At 36.7% G+C, this 22,103-nt stretch overlaps 1 protein-coding gene across 3 annotated transcripts; it reads left to right on the forward strand.

The window, feature by feature from the left end:
* Window positions 1–8,225: 8,225 nt before the first annotated feature.
* On the forward strand, window positions 8,226–12,913 carry LOC149566597 (uncharacterized). 3 transcript variants are annotated; one of them, XM_089819892.1, is made up of 9 exons: window positions 8,426–8,443; window positions 8,588–8,690; window positions 8,841–9,054; window positions 9,296–9,367; window positions 9,484–9,651; window positions 9,788–9,958; window positions 10,520–10,729; window positions 11,057–11,148; window positions 11,308–12,913. In XM_089819892.1, the coding sequence occupies exons 3-9, from the start codon at window positions 8,970–8,972 to the stop codon at window positions 12,142–12,144; spliced, it is 1,635 nt and encodes a 544-aa protein (XP_089676018.1). In that variant the 5' UTR covers window positions 8,426–8,443; window positions 8,588–8,690; window positions 8,841–8,969; the 3' UTR covers window positions 12,145–12,913. The 3 variants fall into 3 exon arrangements, with proteins under 3 accessions (XP_089676016.1, XP_089676018.1, XP_089676019.1); XM_089819890.1 differs by having other exon boundaries at window positions 8,226–8,690; XM_089819893.1 differs by lacking the exons at window positions 8,426–8,443; window positions 8,588–8,690 and having other exon boundaries at window positions 8,701–9,054; window positions 11,087–11,148.
* The last annotated feature ends 9,190 nt before the right edge of the window (window positions 12,914–22,103 follow it).

Below are 22,103 nucleotides of genomic sequence, written 5' to 3' on the forward strand. Positions count from 1 at the left end.
CTTGATTTCATTGATTGGAATTGGACTCTCCTTGTTTGAATGAATCCCTTGAGTTGATTTCAAGTTCTTAAGAAGACAAGGGGCGTAGCTTTGTTTATATACCTCACCTAGCTATATTGAGGTTCAAAGCTAAGAGGTTGATATGGATTTAAGGATCTGACTAAAAGAAAAATATCATTTCATGCTTAAATTTTCTTTTTTGGGGGGTTAGGGGTGAAATCTTGGGTTTGAGAAAACCCAACTCTCCTTTGACCCACCCAGAGACCCTTGATCATACAAAATGGGCTCAAACTTGAGTGGAGTTTTTAATTTGATACGGGTATGCTGAAAATATGCACAAAATTGAGGTTGAATAAAATATAATAGGTGTAGAAGCCTTGAAATTAAAATGGGGGCTAACTAAGGATCAAAATTGTATATGGACACAATTTTAGGATCTACTACAAACAATATTTGCATGGAGTAAAATAATGGAAAAAGAGTTAACTCACTACATTTATATAACTATTCAAGAACCATCGTATCGTAATAGGGATGCCAATTTTAAATTGATTCTCTCATTAAAATTACTATGGTTGTTGTAGTATTATGTAAATATGTACCAATTGACCTTATGGTTTATATTAACAAGTGTAAAATAATTAAATACACTTGGGATAAACATTCTCAATTGTGGTGTCCTAATCAAATTTGGGATATATCTCATAAGTTATCTTATGGTAATTATACTATGTAACATGCTTATCTTATGTATGAACTATTCTTATATCTCATGGTAATTTGGCTTGGAGATTTCATATGTACAACCCATCTTTTGGGTCTAGTGCTAGCATGTTGAACCTTAATGGATATCTTAAGATATATTTTTTGTATTCAACCTGACACATTTTTGTAGGCCAAATAGTACGTATGTTAATATTTATACGAATATGTTTTATATAGAACATCTCTTTAGATCCAAAGTAGTAAGTAAGCATTTGTGTTGAAGGTGATATGATGCGGGTATGAACTGTTATAAACTACAATTAGAACAATCGTTATGTTTTCATTGATGTCAAACCTTATTGGTGAGACAATTTTCTATATGATCTGAATGTCATATCTATTTGATTGATGAAGATGATTTGAGAAGTTGATTATAACAAAAAGTATCTAGAGGAAAGGTTGAGTTATGAAGAGGAAACTACAAATAGACACTTGATTAGTTGGACTTTGACAAGATAAAGTGATTGTTTAAATCATGTTGCAAGTGGAGAAGACAGTAACAATAAATCCTTGAAGAGGTGATCAAAGATAAAACAAATGCATAAGCTTGACCAAGAAATAGACCATAAGATTAAGGAACTCGAAGTATATATCGAGTGATGCTAGTGTCAATCGACCCATAGCAAGTTCCAAGCAAAATTAGTGTTGACCGAGCATCAGTATTGACTGAGTGACAATATATGTGATGAACAAGAAATTTATAACCTAGTGATGACCAAGTGTCAAAGCATAGTGTTGGCTAAGGAACAACATTTTGATAGTTTATGAGAAATCATAATTTCCAGTAGACTAAGTTGATTTCTTGGAATATGGAAAGCATGTTGAAGATAAGGACAAATGACCTAGAACATTTAAATAAAGGGAAACTATGTTTGTGTGTTTTTATGTAATGATTCGTGGAGAAGTTTCTAGGAAATAAGAGGATACAAGAAGGTGGACAGATTCATTGTTTCCATTGAATGTTAAGATCTATGGCAGTGTTTAAGCGATAAAGAATCAGAATTACCTATTTAAGGAGGTACAAGGATTAACTTTAAAGAGAGAGTTGAAGGTTGGAGCAATTTTTGATGTTATTGACTGGAAAATTTAGCAAAAGGCTTAGATTAATTGAGTGGGGGTGAAGAGTGATTGCTTGAAGGGTTTACAAGAGAATCAAAGACTAAGATGACAAAGAAGGCTAGATAGTGAATCATCTTGTGAGCCGAACTGAGATTTGTATATGCAAAGTGAGTTCTACTTGATAGATCAAAACTTGTTGTTACTTTCTAACCATTGTATCAACATTTGAAATCCTTATAATAAAGGTTGACCTATCAATCATATGTAAATCCTTTAATCAAGGTGGCATTCCAATGGAATGTTCTAAAGTCCTCTAACAAGGCCACTCCTAATAGGGTGATTAAATCCTTTAACAAGCTCACATTTAACAGTGTGCTTTGTAACCTTTAATAGGGTTGGTTCCTAACAGAGCTCACTTTAGAAAAATGAAAGGATTGGTGACATGTTATTGATGGTTTTTCCCAAATTGGGTTTCCATGTTAAATCCTAGTGTCAAACTTGTGTGGATGTTATTTGTGATGTTTTATTGATTAATATTTACATACTAGAAGTTTGTTATATTAAGGATAGTGGACTTCTAGTTGATGGTACTAAAAGTTAACCATAGAGACCGAGCTATGGAATGATAATATCTGAAGTTGTTTAAGTATTTGTTCAATTGGTACATCTGGACCTTGGATAAATAATTTACCCCCCCCCCCCCGCCCCCCCCCTCAACTATTCTAAACATTCTAACAATTGGTATTATAGAATTGGTGCTTGTGGAGAAAAGTTTGAAGGTACTCAAAGCTTCAAGAAGTACAAAAGGGAGCTGCCAAGATTGAACAAAGAGAATTTTCTTGCATGGAAAATATTGATGAGGCTACATATAGTTAGAATTTGTGATGATGCACTAGAGTTTGTGGACAATGCATATGTAGAGATAACAACAGTCCCTCTTACTACTCAACAACTAAAAGAGAAGCAAGAACACAATCACGTAAAGTTGGAGATTGCATCAGCCCTAAGTTATGTTGAGTTTGATGAAATAAAAGATTATAAGAATGCAAATGAAATGTGTGATAAACTTAAGACCATATATGGAGGAGATGATAATGTCATGAGAGCCAAATTAGAAAGCTTGAGAGGAAAATTTGATGAAATGAGAATGACATAAGGTGAGAATATAGTTTAGTGTTGTGCAAGAATCAAAGAGGTTGTCAATGCTATTAGAGGTGCTAATGGAAAAATTGAGGATGAAATAATAATAAGAAAGGTATTGAGAACTCTACTTCCTATTTATGCTATTAGGGTTTTTGAAATACAAGAATTGAAATGTACCCCAGGTAATACCATAACTCTAGAATGTGTGATTGGTAGGCTTATTACTTTTGAGATGTCTAATTTTGACAATTACACTCCTACTACTGTTGAATCTTCCTTTAAATCACAACTTGTTCTTAGCAAGAATGGAAAAGGAAAGCACGTGAAAAAAAGTGACAATGACACTTATGATGATGAACTTGAAGCATTAATGGCAAAGGTAAACTTCCTATAATCTATTTTTCATGTAACAAAGTTGGCTATATTATTGCAAGATTTCTTGATAGAGAAGACAAGGATGAGAGAAAGGAAAGCAAGTACAAAGGTAGAAGAGATGACTAAGACAACAAGAAGAACAAGGACTACATAAATAAATGTAAGAAATCTTGTTACATTGTTGAAGAAGAAATTGGTACTGAATTTGAAAGTAATGATGAAGAAGTAATCTATGTTGTTATGAAAGAAGATTCTGATGAAGATGCAAAAACTACATTAATCTCTTACATGAATAAAAGTGGCAGATGGATAATTGATAATGGTTGTTCTAATCACATGACTTGTGGACTATACAAGGGTAGTTGTGTTAAATTTGGTAATGTGTACCATATCTTGCGAAAGGTAAATGATCAATACAACTGATTGATAAGATCAAATGTGACATTGTGTATCAGGTTGAAGGACTTAACTATAATCTGTTGAGTGTTTCACACTTGAACAAACTAGATTACAGAGTTGAATTTAATCATAGAAAGGTAAAGATATTTGATGCTGATGGTAAACTGATTAGAAGTGGTGATCAACCAAGAGGTAACTTGTTCTACCTAGATTTATATGATGATACATGTTTGTTTGCACAATATGAAGATATTTGGTTATGGCATAAGAGGTTATGTCATGTAAATTTTGGCAATTTGGTTAGCATTGGTAAGATTCAAAGAGTAAGAGATTTACCAAAACTGAAGAAACCTAATAATGTTATGTGTAAACAATGTTAGTTGGGAAAAATGACAAAGTCAAGTTTCAAGAGCAAGACATATTCATCTGATGATATTTTGGAATTGGTTCATACTGGTCGGAATGTTCTAAATTCCTCTAACAAGGCCACTCCTAATAGGGTGATTAAATCCTTTAACTAGGTCACATTTAATAGTGTATTTTTCTAACTTTTAACAAGGTTGGCTCCTAACATAGCTCACTTCAGAAGAGTGAAAAGATTGGCGACATGTTACTGGTGGTTTTTTTCAAATTGATTTTCTACTTTAAATCCTAGTGTCAAACTTGTGCGGATGTTATTTATGATGTTTTACTAATTAATGTTTGCATTCTGCAAGTCTATTATATTTAGGACAATGGATTGCTAGTTGATGTTACTGAAAGTTGATAAAGATTGAGTTATGGAATGATAAGATCTAAAGTTGTTTAAGTGTTTGTTCAATTGGTACATCTGGACCTTGGATAACTAATACACTCCCCTCTCAGTTATTCTAAAAATTCTAACATGAACATGTAAATGAATACATGGTACTATGGTGTGAGCATAACAAGAGGGGTGAAGGATAATAGTAAAGGAAGAGAAACATTACTGGGAGGAAGCATAATATAGACTTTCCAAAAGATTTTTGAAGGTGCCCGAAGATCCCTAACTAGATCTGTGGTAGATAGTTTTTATTGTGCTACTAACCAAAATTGGTTTTGTGCATATATAGATACATTTTATCAATTCAATTTTATTTGTAGTTCTTTTTGTAATTAATAATTATTGTATCAAGGCAATTGACCTAGCCAAAAGTAGGCCTTACCTATAGTGAGAAAAGCAATTGTGAGCCCTTGTAAAAACTACATTAACCTGTGTTATATTTATGAGAGTTAGTCTAGTTTCTCCTTGGATTTTTCCATCTTGGATTTCTATGCCTATTCTTGTAATCATGGTGTGTGGATTTTTTTTGTATATATGGCTTAATTATCTGAATGATTTAAGGTTTCTCTATAATAATAAAGTTTGTAAAAAATGTTTTGGGATAACTAATTCACCCACCCCAATTATCCTACTTGCTCAACATGGGTACACCTAAAATGAGGGTCCACACATTCTCTTGAAATTGCACTTGGGGGGCAGAGAGGGGGGAGTGGGGTGGGTTAGGGGGATTGGTGATGGTGTTTTCGATTGTTGCACCTTCTAAGTTATTCTCATAGGATCTAAATGTTAGAATATATAGTCCACTAATATAACTAAGATGGGGGGGGGGGGGGGGGTGAATCAGTTCAGTTATCCAACTATTATCACAATTATCATCCTTAAACAAACTTAACCATATGAGTAATATAAACTAAAACCACAACAAGATACTCATACACAACAACACCATATATGTTAACTAGGGAAACCCTTGATTAGGGGAAAAACTCCGATGGGGATGGTACCACAAGATGATGTACTAATATAAATATTCCTTGTTAGAGGATGGATCTTGTTAGGAGTCTATGAATACATTCAGTACATATGAGTCCCTGTTAGGAGACTTTGAATCCTTGTTAGGAGATTCCAAACCTATTAGGAGTTGTGCCAACCCTATTAGGAGTTGTGAACGATAGATGAACCCACTGCCCAAATAGCTTCAAGGGCAAGACCAGTGAACCCACTGTCCAAATGATCTTTGTGTTATTCCTTGCAGAATAATAGAATGGTATTGTATTGTTCCTTCCTCTTTCTCTGCCTTGTCAACCAAACTTCTGCTCCTTCTGGTCTTGTACTCATATCACAAATATTGCATGGAATAATCCCTTGGATTACTTACACACATTTAGTAAGTACTCTGTTCCTTTCTGCACTTCACACTTCATATAACGATCACAATACTTGAACACACACAATAATCAAGGAAAACATCTTTCCTTTATACCATATCTTCTTAATAATTTCTTGAGTCGGCCTTGAGGCTTTCCCAATTAATTATGATAAGATAATTAATTAATTACAATTACAATAGCATTGTTGGCTCACAGTCTATACAAAACTTCATAGATGTGATACTAGAGCCTGCACACTCACTGATGTCACCACCTAACTATCCTCTGTCACTGCCTGACTATGCATCTCTTCATTACATCTTAGATGTGAGATAGCCAACAAAAATTAGGACCTGCTTTCCCAATACCCTGTCTCTGAACTTCTCTCTATAAATTAGGTACAACTTCTGTACATCTTTGACTTTGACTCTGCACACTTGGCCATGTCATTGGGACACTATATCAAACATGTCCATAACTATGCATCACCAGACAATCAAACCATTGTTGTACCATCAATATCTCTGTCTACTACCCAACCAATCTTTACAAAAGTCATGCTATGTTGACATCAATGACAAACACAATCATGAATACAACATGTCAATGCTCTCCACTGCTTAGAATACTCCTCCAAAGTAGTATCATCAACATTCATGCTAACACTAAACACACATGTACTTATGTCTACTTAGGTGTCCTACAAGGAATATTCTCACTTTCAATGGAGTTACCATGTTATCATTTTTCTATCTCAAGTGAGACTTCCACCTTTAGTGGATGTGTTGCACAATTTTTTTCTCACATTGGAGGGTAATCTACCTTTAGTAGACACGTAGCACTTTCACTTTTTCACCTTATTTGCGTGATTAGTTATCACTTTATGTATCATGTCGTAAGAATAGAACTCTTATCATATTTTTATGCACTCATATGTTCTCATCTTGGCCTATTTAACCAAGGGGTCCAACCATGATTTCATCCTACACGAGTAAACTTGACATTTGACAAAACATAGATCAAGAATAAATGCCAAGACATTTTACTAACATAAATACAACATTCCTTAAATATTTATGATCTTTTTAATTTAACACCCATTTTTTACTCTCCAAACTAAATATCACTTATCTTTTTATTCACAATCTTAGAATAACTCAATACCTCCATAATTGTAATTACTGTTGATTAAACTAGGGGGATCAATCTAATATTTGAGCATGTTTCAATAGTTGTTACACCATTTGTTGATTTTAAGGTCTATCTTTAAATTATTGCATGAATACTTGTGACTATAGAGTTGTTAGTGTTGATGACGAGTACCCATAGTTGGCTTATAACAACTTATTGGGTAACACAAATAAGAACTTATGTTCCACCCAATTTCAAAACTCCTTTAAATTGAAATTGTAAGCAACTTTTGTGTCATGTAATTGTTATGTTAAAAAGTCTCATTTTAGCTTTTGTTTGGTTATTTTATTTTTTCTTTTGTTATTGTTTTATGTGACAACTCCTATAAATATTGATCTCGGTCCTTCCTTGTTTCTTTGTATTATTTTTTGTAATCGCACTATTTTAGTTAAAAAGTTGAATGAAATAATTTAGATTAAACTTAACAAATTATAGGATGCAACATTAATACACTAATCTAACATGACTTAGTGTACAACTATTAGTATAAACTTTTTTAGAACCTTTTTTAACACCTCAAAGACAAAAAAATAATGTTAATATAGTACCATATTTTTATAAAATAAAAGTAAAAATTAAGAGTAATTTGCAATTTTCTTATTCCCATAATTATCTCCCCTATAAAGGTTGGCTTCTTTATCAAACTTACACCTCTAGCTAAGCCTTATTGCAAATTCTCAGTTTTAGTGTCTTCTCTACTATGACTAGTGGCTAACTAGCCAATAGAATTCCATTTATTGTCTTTTTAAATAAATAACAAAAACTAAATCATTGTAAATGATTTTAAAATTAATTATTAAATCAGAAAAAATACTTATGACAAGAATTTGGGTCGGCTGCGTAGACGCTGCCCTCTACTATGAACATCCCATCAATAACTCTCTTCCTATCATTTTGCAACCCAACGACAAATTAAGTGATTTTTAGTAATAGCACTGAGAATCCAAGGATAGTGATAATTTGACTGGCCCAAGACCGATAAATTATTATTTGATAAACACACGAGGAAGTCAAAATCTTCTCAAAATTATGAGATTTTCCAAACTAATGAAAAGCTAGTTCACGAGATATCTATTCACATACAGACAATAACATGGCATGTTTCTTTGATTCCCTGTCAGTAGTGGATTACACTGTCCATGCACCAATAATTTCGTCGTATATATTGATGTGGGAAGGGCAGATACAGGGGAAAAAAACTAAATACAGCTCCACGGTTGATACAAATGCAAGGAAAAATACATATTCCTTTTCATCTTGATGCTCTCAAAAGAAGATGAAAATGGGATGAGATTCTATTCAAGATGAGGTCAAGTAAAAGATTTGTGCTTTGCTAAAGGTAATCTCCTGCCATGGAAGTAACCTCGAAAACTATTGGGTTTTTTTCTGTGGTTTGTTTGGATGGAATCAAGTCTCAGAGGGTCCCACTGGATGACATGTAATGTTACGGAGAAACCCTAATATGAATCAATCGCATTTGCAGTGGTGCTCCGTACTAATGGGAATAGAAAAATTAAACCCTGATTGAGAAAGGGTGACTGTCCTTTCTTTCGTGGGATGTCCTTGTTAACTGCAAGAAAAAATAGGTACCCACTTGAGCTTTGCCCACACAACTTTTTGTCTCGTCTCGTATTTTTATTTTATTTTTCCCCAGTTGGGCACGCTGCATTTTACTTCAGTCTGAGCTGAAGTTACTGATTTTGTTTGTTTCTGGTGTATTCTGTATTGTGTGGCAGATGAAGGGATTGCAGCGGGGTGTTAAGAGTAACAATGATTTGGGGGACATGTGTTTGGCTGTAACGGCTTTTCATGAATGGATGTGTTTGCCCAGAAGAAAAGTGGCGGTGGGTTTCAAGTTCTGAGATATGAAGGGGTCTTTGTTGATTATTTGTGTTTTCTTAATAGCTTTGCTGGCGCCTTGTTGTTATACAGCCTTTGCTGCTCCTCCAGGTAATGCTGAATCTTGATTCCTCTTTCAACTTATAACAAATGTGATAGGGTTGCTGTAGAAATTGATTGCATGATGTCTGGTTTTGGTTTTAAATTTGTATCTTTAAGATGCTTGCAATATGGCGTTGGGTTATTGCATTGGAGTCTGAGGGGATTTTGTATTGAATTGGTTGCTATGTGTTGTGTTGTTTGCATTTCCCTAATTGATGTGAGAATGCAATGGCTTGCATTGTTGTTTCAGACATTATTGGCAGCCCATTATCTGCCCTGCTCAAGTGGGTACGGAGTTCGCCTGCCGTTATTTCTAAAACTGGTCAGCTTTTTCTGGTCTGCAACTTTTTCATACCATTTATGCTCTACAAGGATGTGTTCGATGTTCCTTGCCCTGATTTGGGGGTGTGATAGATCTAACACAATGGTATATTTCAGACCGGAGCTTTCTTCAGTTTGAAAGTGGGTACGTAGTGGAAACGGTTCTTGAAGGAAGTAAGATTGGAATTGAGCCGTATAACATTGAGGTGTCTCCGGATGGTGAATTGCTTATTCTAGATTCGGACAACAGCAACATTCATCGATTAACTCCTCCTTTATCACGTTGTATGTACCCCTGATATTTCAACATTCCCATTTTGATGCCATGTTTGAATTAAAATTCCCACGTTTTCAGCTCTTTGCAATTCATAAGGGCCTTGGAGCTTTTATTTCACATTGGATTTCTGCTGGATTTGTGCAGATAGCAGGGCCAGATTAGTGGCAGGATCCACACAAGGATACTCGGGCCATGTTGATGGAAAACCTAAAGATGCTCGCTTCAATCATCCAAAAGGATTCACAGTCGATGAGAAAGGGAATATCTACATTGCAGATACCCTGAATTTGGCTATCAGGAAGATTGGACAAGAAGGTACCTAATCTTGTAGGAAAATGTGAACACATAAACACTGGGAGTTGAATAGTTAAATTAGGAAAAATTGTAAATTTTATATTCAGATGACTAATTTGACAGAAGTGATGTTCATTCTTGAGTGAGATGGGTGTTTCTCAGTATAAATTTGAACTAGGAAAGAATCTCCCTGGGGAGATCAAAGCCATAATGGACTAATTTCCTATCACGGATTGCAGACAAAGTTGATCACTAGGCATGAGTGTCAACCAGAATATCTCCCTTAATGTAGAATATCTCTCTGCCATTCAATTAAAACTTCAATAATTGGGCCTGAATTACATATCCAAGAGTTTGATTGCTTGGAATTTTACCATGTCTTTTTGAAGTTAAGCACACTATCATCTCCTCGATCATATTTACATTACAAGATTAGATATGCTTTTTGCAGTTTTTCTTCTGCAGTGTGCTTTGGTTTGCTTTTTTGGCACTTGTGAATTTAGATGAAATTGGCTAAATTTTTATGTTATTGATAGTTACATCCTGGTTCATCTTTAATTTTATTGGGGTATTAAAATTCAGGGGTGACGACTATTGCTGGAGGTAGGTCAAATAAAGCTGGTCATGTTGATGGCCCCAGTGAAGGTGCCAAGTTTTCAAGTGATTTTGATGTGGTCTATGTGAGCAGTACATGTTCGCTATTGGTTGTTGATAGGGGAAACCAGGCTATTCGTGAGATTTCCCTGCAGTATGACGACTGTGCATATAATTATGCGAGGAGCTATCCGTCAGGTATGCATCACAGTTCACATGCTTAGCCTTACCTATTTCTCATAGTATTAATGGTAGAAGCTATTTTAATATATTAGTGCAATTTTAATTTTACACATTCCATCTTTTTAGCTAAGAAAATTTGAGTGGATGGTTCTTCAGTAAAGTCTATTAGGGGTGAACTATGCCAAATGTGATGATTGAAATGGTTCTGGAGGGTTTAAACTTTGAACTTAAAATTTTCCCGTGAAGCTAAAATAGTAATAGCTTTTAGTTTTATAGTATTCTTGCTTTGATTTTGGCTTCTTAGTTACTCTTTATCTTAGGCTTGTCAATTGAATATTACAGGCATCCTTATGGTTGCTGGTGCACTTTCAGTGGGATATATCTTTGGCTTGCTTCAACATCAAGGATTTGGAAGTTTCAATTTTGGGAGAAGGGTAGGTTAGACACACCTTAAACATGATTTTAGCAATCGTTTGTGAATACAGCATGAAGAAAGAAATATGCCAAATTTATGATGTGTGTCATCATTCTCAGATTTGCTTGATGCCGGTTATGTGCAAATATCAAGACCTCATATTGCAAGTGTTTTGCAGGCAAGGCAGGGTAAGCCATTGAAGAAAAAATTGCCCAGTCCTATGAAGACGGACCGACCTTCACTTGTCCCTGTTGAGGGACAATCTGAGAATGTAGATGCTGGTTGGATGTCCTTTGGGAAATTTATTTGGGATCTCTTCAAATTTGGTGTGGAAATTATTGGGAATGTCTTCACTTCTATAAGGGATTTTGTTCTAAGAAGAAACCCTCAAAAGAAAGAGGATTTATGGCCATTACATGATACTATCCCCATTCTGGATGACGATGTTGAGCCTCAACCAATATCCAGGAATCGTCAAGAGAAAGGAGATTTGTGGCCAGATAGAGATTCTCCTCTGATTCCAGATGATGATTATAAGTCGAAAGTGGATCCAATTTGGAAAAATTCAGGTTATTTTGAAGAATCAGATGACCATAATCCCAAACCTGAGCCATTGAAAGCTCAAAATCTTCGATTGCGATCCACCAGAGACACAAAAGGTGTTTCTAGCTATAAAGAGTTCAAGTTTCATAATAACTACAAACATGGTGATAAGGATGATCAGAATCATCCACGATCAATGAGACATCAATCATCTGTCTCTCAGACTCATTATGACAAGCCACGTAAGTCAAGCAATGACCATCCACGATCATTGAGACACCAGTCATCTGCCCCTCAGACTCATTATGACAAGTCACATAATTCAAGCAGTGATGTGGTGTTTGGAGCAGCGCAAGGAAACAGAGAAAAAAATGAAGCTGTAGATATTAAGCCTGTTGATTATGGTGATCCTATGTATGACCATTACAACATCAGGAGCAGAGCTGGGTATGGCAATCTTTTCGATTACTGATTTAGCAGCATCAGATATTCTTTCACAATAGCATCCTCTGTATGCAATTTTCTGAGTAATACAACAAACAAAAGGAAGTTTTAGGGGAGGATGCTAGAAAAGAGAGAATTAACGGGAAGGAAACCTGCACTGAAGATGCAGCAAATTTTACTGATGTTGGTTCTTTTAAGGATAACCTTAGCTTGATGGCTTCGCTGCCTGTCAAGTCCATTTACAGAAGGCTTAGGTTTCAAGTGGTACTAAGGAGAGCTGTAAGTTCAGCTCTTTAAGTAATTACTTCCAGCCATGTACTTATCTGCCATCCTCTTGCTGTCTAGATGCTGTTGGTTTAGTGTTTTACCATCGGTTAAAAGCTTTGGCGCTGATGGACTCTTGTTAGTTGAAATTCAGATTTTCTGTTTCTCTCTAGTTTGATGGGCTTCATTGCTGAATCTGAAGTTTTTTTGTAGAAAGGTCTTGGCCCTTTCAAAAACCCACCTTTACCCGCTAATAAAGTAAAACAAACCAATGGATGTTTTGAAATTGAATTTGGATTAAATGAACTAAGCAGCCCCATCTTCCTGATTATATTTGGGGTGCACAACCATTCCAAATTGGTATATCTATCCATTGTGCCTATGGTGGTGGTCTTTTCTCTCCATTTTAATCCAGTTTTTTGTTTTCTGGTGGTTGGGATTGGCTTTCAATTCAGTATTGCCAGTGTCTGATTCTACTACTTAATGTAATATATACATATAAAAGAAATTAAATTGCAGTTTATGACTTTAAATTAGACTCTTAGTTTCTTTTTTGCATGTGGTTCTTCAATGAGCTTAAATCAGTTGAGATCTCTGCAATTTGATATAGATTTTTAACTGATTGAATTGCAGAAAGCAAACTTTCAATTATAGAATTTTTATGACAACAGGACGTCATTATGTTAGAAAATATCTGCATAGATTCCTATGCCAAACAGTATCTTTGCCGTTCAAAATTCTATTCTAAAAAATGAATATGAAATGTCGTATCTTATGTACGTTGTGCATATATTGGGTGTTATGTTCGGTGAATTAGAGATTTACTATAAACATTACCTATCTTGCAGTTTGGCAACTTGCTTGATGTCTAGTTCCAGTGGTATAATTTTGTTAAATGTGAGCATTACTACTGCTGGAAGAACACTAATATTTATATATTTACTTAGATAGCAGTTCACAAGTGCCAAGTAGATCCCACTAAACTGGAGTAATACTTACAGTTACGATCATTCACTTTTAGTGAATATGGTATGCTGACTGTAAGTAACTGGCTTTTACAATTTAGTTTAATAGTGAATTTGTAACTTCTTACTAAGGTTTCGTTTAAATGATCCCCAAAGGTTAGTATGCACAATGTTGATCTTCAGGCCTTCCCGACAACAGCTTACGGCATTTTTTGGAGTTAATAGTTTGGTTAACCAAAGCCTCCCCCTTCTCGACTTGATCGTGGCATCTTTAATATGATAAAATTTCTCGAGGACGATGACATTGGTTCATCACATATGCTGGTGCATTGGCAAAGGTGAGCCTGGTTTTTCATAAAATATTCCTTGACTACCTGAGGCAGTTTGATTCCTCAAAGTTGCAGTTTATATGGTCAAAACTTCGAAATGGAACAAATTGGGTGCTTGAAAGCTTAAATCATGTCAAGATTGCAATCATCATATATTCAACATAAAATATTCCTTGACTACCTGAGGCAGTTTGATTCCTCAAGTTGCAGTTTATATGGTCAAAACTTCGAAATGGAACAAATTGGGTGCTTGAAAGCTTAAATCATGTCAAGATTGCAATCATCATATATTCAACCTTTGTTTTTGCTGAGGTGGGCACTTGTATCCATTGGGAGAAAAATATTGTGTGATCAGTCTCAAATCACTTTTTGGTTGGTCCATGGTGATGGATTGTTGTGAGCTCCTCGTACGTAAATTCATCAAGGCACTAGCAAAGCCATTGCTCGACTCTGGAATTACTGATCAGGTTCAATGGTGAATGAAACCATTTTGTGCATATCCTCTTTCTTGTGACAAAATGGTCAACAAATTCTAAAATTCAGTCAATGAACTTATCTCTTCCCAAATAATACTGTTGAATCAACGTTCTTCTTGAATTTAACCTAGTTGATGTTCATCCTCAATCCAGAGCTTCTCGTGTGATAAGAGTTGTGAACACTAGTTGCGTTAAAATATGTTGTAAAGGTGCTGCAATCTGTACCCACCTTCATTGGCTCTAGGTCAGATTGAGCTTGTAAGGGAATTTTCAAATCTGCCAAGCAATTAGAACTGCCTATGGTGATATCATTACTCTTATAGAAACCTGTGGGGCTTCTTTGGGCTAGTTTCCATAATGTTGTTGTACACATTACTGTCGATAAAGCTTGTAGCACCTAATTTGCTTTGCGATTTTTTTCCAAAATCACTTGGCACATAGTCAACTTAGAGTTGCTACAATGGTACAGAGAATCTTTTTAATGCTTCGTTCCTTAGGAATATTGTAATGGGCACCCTGGGAATGCCCTGAACCAACTGTTGAAATAGATTTTTTATGCAAATTGAAGATTGAACTGATGCTGAAATATATTGGTTCTCAAAATGATAAAATCAAGTACAAAACAATGTATTCCAAAGGCCAAACTCCAAGGGAATGACGTCTAGAATGTTACAAGAGAGAATGAATGTCTTCTATTGCCAAGAAAGATATACGATTCACACATCCAAGCTCTTATCAAATGTCATTCACAAAAATCCCCATGCTCAACAATGAGATTCTCACTCTTATTTATCCTTTTCCTTCACCCTTCTAGAAGGAACTAAAACATTAATTATTTGCAAGTGCTAGAAGCTTCCCCCTTGCAATAATTAATGCACTATCTAGAAACTCCTCCCTTGCAATACAATAATTAATTGTGCTTTTAGAAAAATTAAATTACTAGAGGCTTCCACCTTTCCAATAATTAATTCACACTCTAAAAGGTTCTCCCTGGTAATACAATAATTAATTAATTAAATATAAAGTCACATTTTAATTTTTAATGTTAATTTATTTAATGACTTTATAAAAAATTAATTTAATTTCCTCTTATGCTCCACTTAGACTTTGGAGAACGTGAAAGCTAAAAGATGGGGTCATTACAGTCCACCCTTCTTGAAATTGCTTCTTCTCAAGCAATCTCAGTCCTGTTTGCTGTAGCACCTGCATACTCTCCAAGTAGCTTCTTCTTCTGGCAGAGATCTCCATTTGACTAAATATTCTTTAATCAACTTGCTTCGCAGAGTCCTTTCCCTAGTATCCATAATGGCCTCCAAAATTAATACAATCTTTCACTCCTCATCTAATGGTGGTAATTCTGCTGAAGGCACGACTCTCTGACGGATGGCTTTCTTAAGCCTTGACACATGAAACACATTATGCACCCGACTACCCTTTGAAAGCTCAATCTCGTAAACAACCTTGCCCACCTTGTGAATCACTCTGTAGAGGCCATAAAACCTAGGCTTCAACTTCTCTACTCCGCTTTTTTTGAGTGATGACTGTTTGCATGGTTGTAGCCTCAGGTAAACCATATCCCCAACCTCAAAATTGTGCTCTATCCGGTGCTGGTCAACATACAATTTCTACTGATTCTGGGCTTGCTGTATATTCTCCTTGAGCGCCCTCAAAATATCCTAACTATCTTGCAAGAAGTGTTTTGCTTTGGGCACTCTACTATCCCCCAAAACCAGATCCATGAAACTAGGTGCTTCATAATCGTATAGTGCCATGAATGGAGTCATCTTGATGAACATATGATAAGTGGTGTTATAACAATACTCTCCCATATGTAGCCATTTGACTCAAGCCCTCTGTTGTGCAGTCACACAGTTTCTCAAATATCCTTCCACCCATTTATTTACAATCTCTATCTGCCCATCTGTTTGTGGATGATAACTAGTGCTAGGTGTAAGATCTGTACCACACAACCTAGTACTCATGAATTTACTGTTCCGATCACTGACAATGAAACTAGGTAGCCCATGTAACCTGAATATCTCTCTGAAGAAAAGATCGGCCATCTGTGCTGCTCTGTAAGTGGATGGAATAGCAAAGAAGTGAGCAAACTTTGTTAGTCGATCAACTATCACATAGATGCAATCTTTCCCTTGTACTCGTGGTAACGCGGTGATGAAGTCCATAGAAATACTTTTCCATTTCCTATCCAAAATGGGCAAAGGCTGTAACAACCCTGTAGGATATGTGTGCTCTCCCTTATTCTGCTAGCAAATTACACACTCCCTGACATGCTTCTAAACATCATCCTTGAGCCCTTTCTGTGTGAACTGCTCACGAATCTGCTTTTAGTTGTCTAGCTGTAAGTGCATCGTGAAATGCTTTCAATATTACCTCCCTAAACTGTGACGAAAGAATCAAATATATCCTACCCTAAAACTTTATCAATCTGTCCATCACCACATAATGATCATCATGTATGGTGCCTGCAATTACTCCAAAAGCCCAAGTGTCCCTCGCATACTTTTCCGTGATCTTATTTCTCCAATCTCCTGTAATCTCAACTAGAGTACAAAATGAGGTCTCCTGGATAAAGCATCTGCCACCACATTCTTCTTACCTTTGACAAACTCAATGTCAAAGTCATAGGCCTGTAACTTCGTAATCCACTTCTATTGTCTATCATTCAAATCACGTTGGCTCATAAAGTATTTGATGCTATTGTGATTGGTTTTGATAACAAACTTTCCTAGGTAGGACCGAAACTTAGCTAATGCATGCAATATAGCCTACATCTCCCGATCATAGATGGAATAGCTCCTCTCCACTCCACGAAGCTTCCTGCTCTCAAAAATAATGGGATGCTTCCCTTGCATTAAGACCGCCCCAATCCCATCTCCTGATGCATCACAATGATGCTCAAATGGCTTTGTGAAATCTAGTAGAGCTAGTACTGGACATGACGACATCACCTTCTCGAAATGATGGAAGCTTCTTTGAGCTGCCTCTGCCCATGTGAAGGCCCCTTTCTTGGTAAGGTCTATCAAGGGTGCAGCGATCTGTGAAAATCTTTTAACAAATCTCCTATAAAATTCGCAGAGACCAAGGAATCCCTTAAGCTGTGTAAGATTCGTAGGAGTAGGCCAATCAACAATAACCCTAATCTTTTTAGGATCTACCTGAACTCCATCTACGCTGATGATATGCCCAAGGTATAGTAGCTCAGTCATCCCAAACTCGCACTTAGATTCCTTGGCATACAATGACTCTTTCTCCAAAGTGGACAACACCATCTCAAGATGTTGTAAATGCTCCTCCCAAGTCTTACTAAAGACTAAAATGTCATCAAAGAAAATCAAAACAAATCTCCTAAGCTGCTCCCTGAATACCTGATTCATGCAACTCTGGAATGTAGCAGGGGCATTGGTTAGCCCAAATGGCATAACTAAAAACTCAAAGTGGCCACAGTGACACCACAAAGTTGTCTTCTTAATGTCCTTCTTCCTCATCTTGATCTGATGATACCCTGACCATAGATCAATCCTTGTAAAACAACATGCATCATGTAACTCATCAATGAACTTATCTTCGTGGGATGGCATATCTATTCTTAATGGTCTTCTTATTAATGCCATGTAATTGATGCACATGCGCATCATCCCATCCTTCTTTACCAACACTACTGTTGAAGCAAAGGGGCTCTTACTAGGCCTGATATGCCCTATTTCCAACAACTCCTTAATTGCCTTCTCTATCTCATCCTTATGTTTCTTAGGATGACGATAGGGAGTAATCATGATTGGTTTGGCTCCCTCCTTGAGCTCAATAACATGATCTATCCCCCTATTAGGAGGAACCCCATGCATAATCTCGCCAAATACCTTAGTGTGACTGTCAAATATCTCCTGGATATCTGGTGGATGACTCTTTGCCTGTGGCTCTTGTGAGGTTGGCATAGTGAAACATTTTGCTGCCCACTCTATGTTATTATGCCGAAAAAGTCTCTGCATTCTCCTCAAGGAAACTACTCTGCAACTCCCATCTGAAAGTCCTCTAAGTACAACAATTCTTCCCTCATGCTGAAACTTCATCTCCAATTGTGCTAGGTTAAGTGTGAACTCTACTAGCGAGGCCATCCATACCATGTTGAGGATGACATCATAGTCTCCCATGTCTACCACATAGAACTCATCTTCCAACTTATAGCCATCTCCAAACCTAATGTGAAGATTAGATATCTTCCAAGTGCATAATAGTTTGTCACCATTAGCTACCATAACTCTAAATCCAGCGTGCTCCTCAGTCTGTAGACCTCTCTTGGCTACCAATTGTGCATCTATAAAATTATGTGTAGCCCCAGTGTCAATGAGTGAAGCCCCAGTGTCAATGAGTGAGATCACTTTCTGCCCTTGGATAGTACCTCTAACCTTAAATGTGATTGCCTTTTGAACCCCCGGTAATCGTGCTAATGACTTCTCATCCGCAGGAATGCTGCTCTCCTCTGTAGTGCTATCCTCATCTGAATCAGAGTGCTAATCCTCCCTCTCTAATTGTGACTCTTCTATTGAGAAATACTCCATTTGATTTGCCTTAGCCTTGAGAGGACACTTATGAGATAAATCCCAAGGCTCTCTGCAATGAAAACATAACTTCTTCTTTCTTAAATCATTCAAGGTGTCATTATCCAACTTATCTATTTTTGGTTGAGCATCCTTGTGAAAAGTTTTTTCGTCCTTCTCCTTGTCCTTTTTCATATAAGAATCCCTATGCTGAAATCTACTCCTTAATGAAGAAGGTGCTAAATCATGAGCCCTTTTAGTGGCCTCCTGCAACGTAGCTGGGTCATGCCCCTTGACCCATCCTCGCAAGGGTTCTGAGAGTCCATCCATAAACAACACTACCAACCTCCTCTCTGAAATATCTGTGACCAACACAGCTAACCTCTGAAACTCACTGATATATGTCTCAACTGATCCCCACTACTTGAGTTGTGCCAACTCCTTAAATTGTAATTCAGGATCCCTGGTATCAAATCTCTCTATGAGCTTCTCGGTGAACTCCTCGTAAGATGTGATCTGATTATGTCCCAAGGTTACCATGCCATGGTGCCACCATTCATGTGTTGGTCCATCCAAGAGAAATGTCCACTCGAAACTCTAGTCCACTGGCCTCCCAATCCCTCCTGAATTGATCCTATAACTTTGTAATCTGCAATTCATTAATTGGCTGAACTAGATCTCTAGGGGGGAAGGTGGGTAGAAGAGGTCTCGAGCTAGCTGTTTGAGCTGGGTGTGCAACATGTCTAAAGTTACTAGCCTCATTCCCATTGTTGTCATGTCCATTATTACCATTAATGTTGTCTCGGCCTCCATTATCATTGCCCTTATTATTGTTGTTTCCATTGTTGGCATCACCTGGATTAATATTAATGCTCATCTGTCTAGCCATTAGCTGCAACATTATATCCATTTGCCTATTCTGCTCTTGTTGCATCATGTCCATTCGCCTATTTTGCTCCTGTTGCATCTGTTGCCCCTCCTCTAATGTACCCAATAACCTAAACATTAGATTTTCTTGATCTGGACTGGTATTCTTATCATCTCGGTCACCCATACTGCTGTCTTGTTCAAAGAATATCTCCTCTGTGTCTTTATGACTGGATTGCATGTCCCTCTGCACGGATGAACTACCCTGTTCGTTCTACAAATCTGAACTCCTACTTTGTCTTGCTCTAGTATTGCGGAAATTATAAAGCCTTTGTTGCATGCTCAAACATAAATACTTAGGATCTCCATAAGATGGCAGGACTTATAGCTCTGATACCATTGTAATGGGCACTCTGGGAATGCCTTAAAACTGAACCAACTGCTGAATTTTTTTTTTAATGTAAACTGAAGATTGAACCAATGTTGAAATTATATTAGTTCTCAAAATGATAAAATCAAGTACAAAGCAATGTATTTCAAAGGCCAAACCCCAAGGGAATGATGTCTAGAATGTTACAAGAGAGGATGAACGTCTTCTATTGCCAAGAAAGATATGTGACTCCCACATCCAAGCTCTTATCAAATGTCATTCAAAAAAATCCCCATGCTCAACGATGAGACTCTCACCCCTATTTATCCTTTTCCGTCACCCTTCTAGAAGGAACTAAAACATTAATTATTTGCAAGTGCTAGAAGCTTCCCCCTTCCAATAATTATGCACTATTTAGAAACTTCTCCCTTGCAATACAATAATTAATTGTGCTTCTAGAAAATTAAATTACTAGAGGCTTCCACCTTTCCAATAATTAATACACACTCTAGAAGCTTCTCCCTGGTAATACAATAATTAATTAATTAAATATAAAGTCACCTTTTAATTTTTAATTTTAATTTATTTAATGACTTTATAAGAAATTAATTTAATTTCCTCTTATGCTCCACTTAGACTTTGGAGAACATGAAAGCTAAAAGATGGGGTCATTACAAATACTATACTATCAACCACATAAATTAAGAGACCTAGAGTGAAATACCAATTTTCACCCCATCACTTTGCTTAATGAGATTACTACCTAAGGATTTCGTTCTTCGTTCTTTTTTCTTCAGACAATTTTTAGACTAGGAAAAATTGGTGTGTTCAAAAGGCAATATATGGGTCAAGTTTGACACAGTGCAAGGCAGGAGAATCCCCAAAGGAGATGTCCTAGCCCCTAGCAAATAACCACACAGTGGAAACACAACAAAGATAACAACAATGCAAGATTTAATACCAAATCACAACTCTTTATTTATATAAAGTAACTGTTTACGTGCAATATGCCTAGCTATAAGGCCTTCCGAATTGCGACCAAATACAACAACAATTATAATAACAGTTCTGCAAGATCCTTCAAGATCCAATCCAAACCCTAGCTAGTCTAGATCTATAACACAACAACAATCTGGTAGAAACTTCCAAGATCTCAACTTGTGCTCGCAAGCCACCAAGCAACCTCCTTGTTTCTAAACTAGAACCACTAGCTCTTCTCCAAACTCGCAACTCCACCACAATCCTGTTGTAAACTGCCTCACATTCTGCTCTCTGCCCACAGATTCAGTAAAAATCACCCTTTAGCTACTCCACGCTGAACTCAGGATCCATTCAGTCTAAATGAATTAATCACTCCATGAATGAATGAGTAAAAGACTCCACAAGACCCCCTACTTATATCCAACTAAGCCACAAGTCGGCGTAGCAATTACAAATTAAATAAACCCCTTACATTAAATACATATTTAAGCCACAAGTCTACTCACAACAAACATTAAATACAAAATTGTTAACCCTCGTGTTAACCCACAATTAACACGTGATAACTACACAAAAATGCATAGGACAAGCCCCAAGTTTACAATACAAATTTAAATGCACATAGAAGAGATGACTAAGACCACACATAGGTCCACATAAACTCTCAGATCGATCGGTCATGATCACATGCTATATGCATTAAATGCACCAAGAACTCCAGTCAGCACCAACAAACTACCGAGTGACAACAAACTCCCAAGCATTGTTGAGCACAACAGACCATGTCGAGCTCCCAGATCATGCCGAGCTCCCAGAGCATGCTGAGCACTAGCCCTTCTTTAATCGAGTACTAGTCCAAGCACCCTCCAAAGCAACTACTGAGCCTCTGTCTTGTTCAAAGAATATCTCCTCTGTGTCTTTATGACTGGATTGCATGTCCCTCTGCACAGATGAACTACCCTGTTCGTTCTACAAATCTGAACTCCTACTTTGTCTTGCTCTGGTATTGCGGAAATTATAAAGCCTTTGTTGCATGCTCAAACATAAATACTTAGGATCTCCATAGGATGGCAGGACTTATAGCTCTGATACCATTGTAATGGGCACTCTGGGAATGCCTTAAAACTGAACCAACTGCTGAAATTTTTTTTTTAATGTAAACTGAAGATTGAACCGATG

The sequence above is a fragment of the Cupressus sempervirens genome, chromosome 3 (genome assembly GCF_028749045.1).
Source record: "Cupressus sempervirens isolate cs-2001-9-10 chromosome 3, ASM2874904v1, whole genome shotgun sequence".
NCBI lineage: Eukaryota > Viridiplantae > Streptophyta > Pinopsida > Cupressales > Cupressaceae > Cupressus > Cupressus sempervirens.

Coding starts and splice junctions, on each gene's coding strand:
- LOC149566597 (XM_089819890.1), top strand. CDS start 8,970: ATGAAGGGGTCTTTGTTGATTATTTGTGTTTTCTTAATAGCTTTGCTG. Junction 9,055..9,295: donor AGCCTTTGCTGCTCCTCCAG/GTAATGCTGAAT, acceptor TTGTTGTTTCAG/ACATTATTGGCAGCCCATTA. Junction 9,959..10,519: donor CAGGAAGATTGGACAAGAAG/GTACCTAATCTT, acceptor ATTAAAATTCAG/GGGTGACGACTATTGCTGGA.